This window comes from Arachis ipaensis, chromosome B04 (assembly GCF_000816755.2).
Source record: "Arachis ipaensis cultivar K30076 chromosome B04, Araip1.1, whole genome shotgun sequence".
NCBI lineage: Eukaryota > Viridiplantae > Streptophyta > Magnoliopsida > Fabales > Fabaceae > Arachis > Arachis ipaensis.
The window spans coordinates 7120163-7131710 of record NC_029788.2 but is presented as its reverse complement, the minus strand read 5'-3'; the positions used below and the strand labels follow the sequence as shown (position 1 = coordinate 7131710).

The 11548-nt window shown below is 33.3% G+C and overlaps 1 protein-coding gene across 1 annotated transcript; it reads left to right on the top strand.

Annotated features, from left to right (window-relative positions):
* LOC107635946 lies at nt 10678-11064 on the top strand. The gene has a single exon (XM_016339493.1). The coding sequence runs from the start codon at nt 10678-10680 to the stop codon at nt 11062-11064; it is 387 nt and encodes a 128-aa protein (XP_016194979.1).

The window sequence follows — 11548 nt, the reverse complement described above, 5'->3', positions numbered from 1 at the left end:
TAATGGTAGAGATAAAAAAGGATAAAATTTAGAATTATCAAAAGAGAAATGATAGGGGCAGCAATTTTTGGTGTTTTGTAACTATCAATTGGCCATTAATAGTGTTTTTAATGGTGTGAGATTACATCTAATGGTGGGAAATCATTCACTTTTGTTTTGATGGTTAAGTGCTGGCCAGAAAATACAAAAGTTGCTGCCCCCTAGACTTTTTCTTCTCAAAATTAATATATATAATAGAAATATTTTATTCATTTTTTTTATAATAGAGGTATTGTAGTCATTTTCTATAAAAAGTAATATTAATTTAGATCAGTTTAAGATTTGATTGATCATTTTTTGGTCAAATTAATTTGTCTGGTCTAATTTTGACAAAAATAACACGATTTAATCGATTATATGTATTAAATTTTAATTATTAAAAAATATCTTAAAAAATATTTTAGACGTCTTTATTTAAGTGACTCCGTTTATACAAATATAAAAAATATTTGGTGTATGAATAATATTTTTATACCGATTATGTCGTCTAATAAATGCAAAATTGCAACTCCAAATATGTTAATATAATATTTGTATAACATACATGAACCTGTCCAGTTATTATAAAAACAGGTGTTAAATACGATATATAATAATCATTATATTATTATCACTAAACATTTAGTAATAAAAATGATTTTGGTTCTAGAGAGAATAAAATAAAATTCAAAACCCTACATAGATGGCTTGGCCGCCAATAAACTATTTCTTTTTTTAAAAAAATCTTTTATAACAAACATTAAAGATGGCTGAATTATTGGTAAGTAAAAAATTTAAATTCCCACGTTTAGGTTTTAAGGACAGATGAGCAGTGGATAATCCACGTTTAGTAAAAAAGGGAAATTCTAATATGCTTTTATTTATTACGATAATTATGGTCATTATATAAATATTATTAAAAATATATTTTTTATATTTTAATTTTTTAAGTAATATTTTAATAATAATAAAATATTATTTTAATTTTAATAATATTTTTTAAAATTAGCATGCAGCTGGTTTTGGATATATTGTTAGAAATTATTTGGGTAATTGGATTAATTGCATTGATGCATATCATGTTATTGTTTAGAGTTCTTCGAGTAGTATTTATCTTGTTCTCATCGTCAAAATCTAAAATTTATGTAATTAACAAGTCCTAGACTGTGGATTTAGTTCTAATCCAATGGACTACGAATGTGACAACAGATTACATGAAAAAAACTGTCGTTACAATATTTTTTATACAGAATAGTTATTGTTCCAACAGGATTTAGTTGAATTTTTAATAAAAAATATATGTCAATTTTTCTCTCTCTTTTTTTGTTTGTATGTTTCTTTTGTCTTTAGTCACTAAAAAAATTCTCTTATTGGAGCTCCCTTCAAGATTTTAAAATGGCATTGTATTTGTGTGGTGAGTTGTTTTTCAATTTCATCGATTTAATTTTTAATTGTTTAAATTCTTTTTATTGTTTTAACTAATCTAATGATGGCTCGTAAGGAAGTGTTAGGAGAAATATACATTAGGTAAATTCAAGAGCCAACCCTCGATCGCTTACTATAAATTGCAACAAATAAACTAAGGGTAAGATCACACCACCCCGACCACGACAAAGATAAAGCTACGATGATGATGAGAACTAATTGTGTTATTATTGTGCTCTTTCTCTTCTTTGCTCATCTTTACTCTTCCTTCAGTTTGCGAGAGTCAGCACCATCACTTCGTTTATTAGCGGAAATATACAATTACAGTAGTAAGACAGAAAACTTAGCAAAATTTGCTATTGCTGAGCATAACAAAAGATCTAAACACAACCTGCTGAGACTTATACAAATCCTTAGTGTCGCAAAAGTATTTCACACAAAGAATTCAGTCACCTACAGTCTCGAATTTCTGGCAAAAGATAGAGATGGTAAAACTAACAAGTACTTTGCTCGGGTGTATCAGCCCACTTATATCCCTAGTAATTCTTTATATGAACTACAAAAATTTGAAGTTGTACACCACCGATAACAGGATGTTTTTATTTCTGCGTGGTTGATCACTTTTGCAATTAAAAAATAAATTAATTAGTTGGGATGACAACGGATACCCCTCTCTCATTTTATTTCAGTTGAAAAAAAAGATAAATATCTTTTTTGGTTTTTGATCCTTTTCGTGTAAGATATATTGCATCCTAATCATCTTTAAATTTTAACTAGGCTCTCATTTATCAATAAAATTGGACAAATTGACTTCTGCAACCAGTTGACAACGGATTTCCTGTCTAACGTATCAGGTAAAGTCTGAGGTGTCAATGTCAAGTGTCACGTGTCAATACAAATAGTTGTAGTGATTAAAATCCCTTCCCTGCAACTCAAACATTGTCGCTTCATTGAAGTATGCCACGATTCGCTACATAGTGTCACCATCAGGGGAAGCAAATTAGGAAATTCGATCATATCAAGCATTACATTTGTATTCTCAAGACTACCAACAGTTTGCACAAGTGAGCAACAAATGGATCAAGGCCAAGCCCTTTTTCTCTGATTTCAGCTCTCTGATAAAAACAAAAGAAAATGAAAGATTATAACTAGAAAAGGTGGATCAGATTGGAAAGCTCAAGCTTCATCCGAGAAACTGAAGGAAAGAAAACCCTACCAAAAAAACACATTAACAGAGTTACGAGAAGGAGAGAAGGAAAATCTAATCGCTTGGTGGGTTTTGTAATTGAAGAATGGAGACAAAGTCCCACGAAAATTCCAAAGCTTGTCCATTGGAAATGTGTAAATATAAGTGCTAAGCCACGATGTTTGAGTTGCACAAAGGGGTTTTTTTAGTCCCTACAACTATTTTTATTGACGCGTGGACACTTGGCATTGACACCTCATCAAACTCTACCAGACATATCAGACAAGTAATCCGTTGCCAATCAGTTGCATTGTAGGGGTCGATTTGTTCAATTTTATTGATGGCTAGGGTTAGGGGGTTCATTGATCGGATAATATCTGCAGATTCGCATTATTTATCCGTATCCAATCAGCAATTTATGGATATTATCCGATCCGCAAGATGATCGGATCACATCCAATCTGATCTGTACTCTAATAAGATCGGATCGCAGAATCCACACCTAATAAATAAAAAACAAAGAATAAAAAATATATATGTTATTTTAACCTCACAAACCCCAGTTTTTCTACTTCCTCTCATAAAAAGTAAAACAATGGCACCTCTCACTAACTCAATCTCACCCTGAGACCCAGTCACCCCATCCTACCCTCTTCTCAGATCTGACCTTAGCCACACCGAAGATTACTCACCGTTGCCGCCTTCAACTCACTGTGGTTCTTCTTTGTCGATATCCTTACAGTCTTTGACGACACTTCTTCTTCATTCTTCCTCGCGCTCTTCACTGCTTCATCCATCTTTGTGGTTTGTCGTTCACCGTGGTTCCTCTCTCGTACATAGCAATGCTTTCCCTTGCCGAGTCGCGCCCGTGATCTTGCCACATTGCGCATTTGGAATTGCCGCATTGCTATTGCTGCTACTATTAGATCTCCAAAGCTGCTTGGTGTCTTTCGTTCTCCTCCTTTGACTCTGCGTGGTGGCTTTATTCTAGTCCTTTATTCATGCTTTCAGTACTTCATGTATCTGTTTTTTGTTTCTTTAAATTTAGATATGAAAATTGTTATACTGGAAAAATTAATTATTGGTTCAAGCTGTTTAGATATATATACAAAATGTTAGTTTTAAATGTTCTGTTCTTTAATTCTTGCCTGCAGGGGTTTAATTTTACATGTTTAGTTTCTGAGGTGATGTTGTCTGAAGAATGAATAGCTGTTAAACAGTTTAAAAAAAGGTGAAATATATTTTATTGATTTTTTTATAGAAATAATAATTTTGATATCTTTTTTATTTTTGCAGATATATCCGATATCCTATCCTATCTGCAAATGTGTGGATAGGATCGGATCCAAGTATTAAAAATGCAAATATCGTATCCGATGAGTTTTGTTCGGATGGGATCGAGATTTCGACCATATCCAATCCATGTACACTCCTAATTAGAGTGTGATATGTCTTACGAAAAAATGATTAAGGGCCAAAAATAATATATATTTACTCGAAAAAAAAGGCTTTTTGTTTTCTTCATTCTCATCAGAAGTTTTCATTTATCCATCTTTGTAGGAAAGATGAATTCGGGTAGAAATTCATGAATATTAAACAACAAATTTTAGAAATTTTAGAAAAAATAATATAAAATAATAAATATAACACAATATAATTCTATATATAATCTAACTTATAAAAATAAAAATTCATAAACTACAAGAAAAACGTTGAGTACTGTCAGATTAATCAAATAATTCCCCTGATAATAAAGTTACCGTCAAATTTACTGTCATCCTGGAGTTGACGGTATAAATGTCGTCGAAAACTATTTACCGGCAGAATATTTTGTCTGACACTAATTACCGGCGAATTTTCTGTCGAGATTTTCTGTAAACTCCGTGGAATTAATAAATAATTAACCAATAAATTAATTATTATTTAAAAAAATTAAAAAATTAAATTTTATAATTTATAATGGAAGAAATCGAAATTTAAGGTTTTGAGTTTGATAGATTATGTGATTTTGATGTTCTAGGCTTGAGTTAGCTTGAGAAAACTATTGGATTTTATTCATTTGATGAGTGGGTAAGGTAAAGAACTGTTGAACCCTTGTGAATTATTGAATTAGTGAACCCTATGATGATTATAGTGATATTGTATGAAAATTAGATTGTGTTCTTATTGATTTGGAGTTCAATTGGGCAGTTTAGAACAAAATTCGGGTGATTAAGTTTGAGAAATCAACGTTTGGAAGCTTGGAGCTTGTGAAATGAGAGGTTTTTTATGTGTTTCGAGTTTAGGAGGGAATCGGCCAAGGTATAATTTTGGTTTCTCGTAGATAATATATAATAATGTTTTGTGAAAATATAGGCTAGATGACCATAGGATAGGTTGAAAATGTGGAAATATGCTAATGCTAGTAACCTTGATGGAAATGTAGAATTATATTGTGAATGAGTTGATAAATGATGATTTTGTTGAGTTGGTTGTAGGAATTGTGTTAATTAATGTTATTGATGGGAGTTGATGAATGATTATTGATGAATGTGAGTATTGATGATGAAAGATTGAGGATTGGTTGAATTTTGTGTGTGTATTGAATAATGAATGAATCGAGAGTTGGAAATGATTTGAAAAGGGTTTCAAAGGTGGTTTGGTTAAAGGAGATGTTGCCAAAATTTTTATAAAAATTAGAGATTTGGTTTGAAGTATTATTTAGACAAGTACGGATAAAAGAATTATATTATTCGACTTCGATTTATAAAGAAAAGAAATGCATTATGTTTTGGAACTTGATTTATTAAGAAAAGTATTATATTGGAGTTTCAATTTATTAAGAAAAGTATTATGTTTTGAGTTTTATTTAGTTAAGAAAAGAATTATACTATTTTGAATTAAATTTAGCAAGGAAAGGTTTATGTTTGGAGTTTGATTTCTTTGAGAAGAGAATTATGTTTTGAATGTGAATTATTGATGAACAGAATGGGAGGTGTGATGATGATAATTTTTGAATGAACTGAATGATGATGAGGATGAAATTGATATGAAAATGTGTTGTGGGGATAATGGTTATTTACCGCCCACTAGTTTTCAAATGAATAAATTTTGTGGAGATCATGGTGATTTACCTCCCACGGGTTATGAAATTATGATTCATGCACCTGACAAGGACCGTGGTGGTGTACCGCTTGTCAAGGATTGCACTTGAGGTGGGGATCGTTGTTATTTACCTCCCACGTATGTGCTGTTTTTCAATTAAAAATGTCTGTGGGGATCGAGGTGGTTTACTGCCCGCAGATGGTGGGAATCGAGGTGGTTTACCGCTCACTAGGTGAGGATCGTGGTACTGTACCACTTACCAGTTTTCAAGAGGACGATGCCCGGGTTAACTATCGGACATGTTGGGTTGGCTATATAACCGACAGATGAGACTCATCAGCCATAGGGCAGACGTACATCATATACATATGTGTGTTTTGTTTGATTGTGCATTAATTGGGCTTGCCTATGTAATTATTATGCTTACCTGCTATATTTGCTATCTGCGGTATCTGTATCCTACTTGTGTTTACTTTGTCTGTATTACTTGTCTGTGCACTAGTGTTTCAGAGGGCTGGAGGAAGCAGAAAGTGAAGGGATAAGTTAGAAATTGATTCAGGACTTGAGAACCTTAGACAGTTACCTATTTTCTGGTTTAGTTTATTTTCTTTAAAATTTAAATCTGAGTGTCGAAGTTCTAGGAATACCTCTGGATTTTTCGAAACCTTATATATTATTTATGTGGGCACCTGTACCATACTGAGAACTCTCGGTTCTCATTCTATACATATATTATTATTTTCAGATGCAGGTCAGAAGGTACCTCACTGGGCATTCTAGAGACTCCGTGGAAACGAAAAACTCTTGGGACTTAGGGTTGTATTTTATTTATGTTTATATATGTATATAGATTCTCCATCTTGTATTTTATACTTGTCCCTCTTATAAGTTTACTTGGGGAAACATGATTTATATTTATCTGTTGGTTTATTTTTGGGTTTAGAGTTTATAGCCGACCTTTGCTTCGCAGGTCGAGTTTAGAGTTTGCTTATGTATCTATCTTTTGAAACTCTGTTTGTATACTTGTCTCTTTGGTTTTCTGTATAAGCCTTCTATCCAATCGCTTTTCGAGTGTGACGAGCTTTCGGTCTTGTTTTCTTCAACCTTTCTCCCAAGGCTCTAGTTAAACTATTCTTTATGTATATTTATTTACGTCTTTTTTCTAGAGGTCGTAATACCTCGCCACCTCTGCTTTACGACTTAAGCATAAGGCTCTGCGTGGTAGGGTGTTACATTTTCCATGGATTTGTCAAGACTAGTTGCTGATTATCGTCAGATTAATCGATAACTTTTGGCGCCTTTTGTCGTGAAATGATGCCAAAAGTTAACGTCGGATTAATCTGACGGTAGTTGTTTTTTTTTTGGCACAACCTAGTCACAATTATCAGAAATTTAAAATTAAAACTATTATTAATAACAAAATTATTAACAAAAATCTAAAATTAGCAGAAATTGACAAATTATTTTATTAAAAATAAACGGTCAGAATTCAAATGAATGTCACAGTAGTATAGTATAATGAAGTAGACAAAAAAAAAACTAAAAGAAAGACCCCCTACAGATCCCGATAGTCATCGTCGTCGTCATGATCCCCCTGCTCAGGCGACCGTGAAGGTGTTGACGTGGTGCCCCACCAACAGCGGCGTCGCTGGAACCAGCAGCGCTGCTGCCTCTAGCGCGCATCTGCTGACTGTACTCCATCATCTGCTGTCGCAACCGCTCGAGCTGCTCCAGTTTCTCCATCAGGTCCGAATTGACAGCAACGTGTGCAAGAATCTCTCAATATCTCTGCTTAGACTGCTACTATTGTTGGTGAAGCACCTGTGTCAGCTTCTACACCTTCTCCCTCAGGTCGACAACTTCCTGGGATCAAAAGGGCTGGTGGCAGAGGCAGAGGAATCGCCATCCGGGATGAGCGGAGGTCGCTGGTGAAGAAGGAGTCCAATCCAAAGTGGTGATTCTTGTGTGTTCGGAGGTGGTCTCGTGTCAAATCCTATCAGGATCCACAACGGAGGTATCGGAGCCGGCTTTATTGGCTCCACCAAGCGGCTGAGATTGCTGGGTCGCGGTCTCCAAGCTCTGTTGATACTCCTCCTGTGTCATACACGAGAGTTATGATTAGGATAATTGTTCAATAATAGGCTTTAAACCAAATAAATTTGAAATTTAAACTCACATAATGGGCTGCCGACCGCTCGTAAGCAAATCTCTTCTTGTTTTCTTTCAAAGTATGAGTATACTTGAAGGTCTCCGCCAGTTTCGCTTCTCGATCTAAAGACTTAGACTACAAATTAACATATCAACCAAACAATGAAATAAACAAACAAATTAAACAATGACAAACAAGTACATATGAAGTAAGAAATCTTATCGAAAGTCAAAAACATAATTTTAATTTTTTCGATTTTCCTAAAAATCTTACTAAAATTTCGATAGAGTCTCCCCTGAAATTCGAATTTAGCCACCCTTGAAGGGTTCCATCTAAGCCAATTATCAACCATTATTTTTCCAGTCAAGCATTTTTCAAATAATTTCAGCAGTAGAAATTAGCAAACAGTTCAATAGTCCAACATTATTTTTCTGCAATCTCAGAACCTAATCTAACCTATTCTAACCTATACTAACCACCTAAATCCACTAAAACTAATTCAAGTAACTACTAAAACAGTAAATTAAACCAACATTTATACCAGTCTGGTCTTCGTCTTTATGAAGGTCACCGACCCACCTGTATAGCTGGACGACCTGAGCAAAGCCCTGTTAGCGACGTTCGTTAGGAGGAGATGCTTGAACCCATCGTTATCTCTGAAGTAAGACTCCAATTCACGCAGGATGTTTGGACGGATCCAGTTCGTTAGGTGGTCTTTTCCCAGACGAACGTCGTGCATCATCTGCTAAAACCACTTGGCAGCGCAGTAGTCAAAGGTCTTCCTGATGATAATGTCGTGTTCTTTAACCCATATGAACTTCAACTGCATAAAGTGATTCACCAAGATTACTTAGTTGGAATGAAATAAAGTTTATACACAATTAAGTAATTCAAGTGAAATTGAGTTCTTATCGCCCACTTTTGAAATCACCGCTCTGTCACACTTCAGTTGGGATCTGCGTGTAGGTCGGCCACACTTAGTCATACATCGACTTAATGACCTCTGTAATCTCCTGTGTGCACCCATTAGGGTTATATAATAAAACCAAGTCTAGAAACATAATTTAGAGTCATTATTGTTTCTGTTCATATAATTGATACTTAGACATCTCACTGTTTTAATTTGTTTGAAATATTTATGTTATATTACAAACCACAATGATACACAAATACATGATCAACTAAAAATAGTAACATATATATACAAATACATGATTAACTAAAAATTATCCTAACCTAACCATCTAAAATCAACTACTACTACAACTAAATCTACCTAAACTAATTACTAACAATCAACTTACTAAATAAAATTAGGATTAACTAATTACCAAAAAAACAACTAACTAACCTGGAATGCAACTAGAACAGAGAAGACATAAATTGACGGTTGGAGCAGCGACGACAGGGCAGCGGCAGTAGAAATAGAAAATAGCGACGGTCTATCCAGCGGCGGTCTCATCACCAACGACGGCAAGTCAGTGCAACAGCGGCGGCAGGACAAGGCAGCGGCAACGACAAGGCAGGGGGCGGCAGCAGGGGAAGAGGTCAGGGGTTTAGAGAGAGAGAAAATGAAATTTCGAAATGAAGGGGAAGAGGTTTGCAATTCGAATTTAGGCATGATTATCGTCGGATTTAACGGCGGATTAATCAAATGATAACGTGCTTTGTATAACCAAAACAGAGCGTTTCACTAAACTATGTTCAGCGTTGTATTTATTCGTCGGTAAATCCGACGGTAACTAGCGCGCCAAAATTTATTTTTCTCCCACCAAATATTACCATCAATGTTACCGTCAAAACATCATCAACTTTAACAGTAATATTTTAGTATGACGAATTTATTTCTATATCCAACGCAAAACTCACCACTAAAGTCTGACGATAATTTCGACCATTCTTAGCATTTTTTTTTGTAGTGATAAAAATATAATATAAAAATTCATCTATATCATTTTAAGATCAATCCATTTAAAAGTCTAACATTATTCATGTATTAGCTATCTCACTTCTATAGTAATAATGTTTAGATTTCATATGAACAAAAATAATAATAACGAGAATTCTAATTTAAGATTTTTATATAAATATATATTCAAAAATTATATTATATATAAATTCAATTTGTGGAAATTTAACATGTCTTTATGGGGGCATTTCCACCTCCCCATTCTTCCTATTGCTAACATTTTCTGTTTATAATCTCAATAAAAAATCAAATTCTAAAAACCTCAATAGAAAGCAATTAAACCAATCCAAAATAATACATACGTACAACTAATTAAAGCCCTCCAAAACCCCTGAAATATTTCAAGCCACGTGGAAGGAAAAATAAAAGATGAAAACATATACACTCAACATATAGTTTTATTCATAATTTAAGATATGCAAAAATAAATATAAATTTCCATCATATATTTATTAAATTGGTGTAGTATTTTAGTTTTATGAATGATTTTGCATTTAAATTATAAGAACTAACCGACCCTTCATGTATTGCCACAAGTCATTATTATAATTTCTTTACACAATAATTTTGACTCATAAGCAAATGATAAAGCCGGAAAAACTAAAATTCGGCATAATTAATGTCTAAATACAATAAGTATATTCAAGAGCTAAAATTTCCTAATTAATTACTATAAATTGCAACTAATAACACCACAAAAACAAAAGCGAACCATGCATTTTAAGTTATTATATATATAATGACAATATATGTTGAAGATATGTATTTTAAATTACGCAATAAAATTGTAAGATTGGAGAGATAAATAAATAAACTCGAAAAAAAAAACATAAAAATTCTTTCAACATGAGATTTCACAGCCTTATTATCCTCTTTCTGTTTGCTCACCTGTCCGCCGTTACGGTTGCCGTCGCAGCCGCCTGGCCGGAGTCAGAATTGCTTGCAACTATGTCTCACGAGAGGGATGTCAAAAGTCCCAAGGTGATTAAGATTGCGAAATTTGCGATCAATGAAGAGAACAAGCGATCAAAAACAAAACTGAAATTGGTGAGAATCCTTAGATGCACGGAGAACGTTTACACAATTGACAACTCTTTCTCCCTGGAGCTGTTGGCCAAACATGGAACCAGGACTACTAAGAAATACTTGGCTCACTTGTTTGAGACCAAGAATTATTGGTTTCGTCCAGCGACAGATGAATTCGAGCTAGAAAGCTTTGAACTTGCCCAATAGAAAATAAATTATAAATATGTGAATGTTGCATATAAACGAATAACGTTTTATTCCTCCATATTTATATTCATGACTTATATTTGTGTCATGTATCCTTATTCGTTTCATGCAATTTTAAACCACCGTATTGCTCAATTTTCTTTGAGAAATGCTAGGGTCATCAACTTTTGTAATTTGTAGCCATCAAATAGTCATTAGTGATGATTTTAATTGTATGAGATTTGTGGTTATATATTAGCCACAATTTAACAAAGTTGCTTGCCCTAAACTTTTCCATTTTCTTTTTCTTTCAAGATCATATCTATGCACGAAACTTTCTCATCAAAGAATATAATCACTGTTCATAAATAATATAAAATTTAATCAAATTCATGTTTATAATTAAAATAAATAGGGTTAAAATTTATAAATAATATAATTAAATTAGATTCATATTAATAAAGAAAATATAAATAAAATTAAAATATAAAAGATTTTGTGATTA

Excerpts from the sequence above, each read along its gene's own strand:
- LOC107635946 (XM_016339493.1), top strand. The coding sequence starts at position 10,678 with ATGAGATTTCACAGCCTTATTATCCTCTTTCTGTTTGCTCACCTGTCC.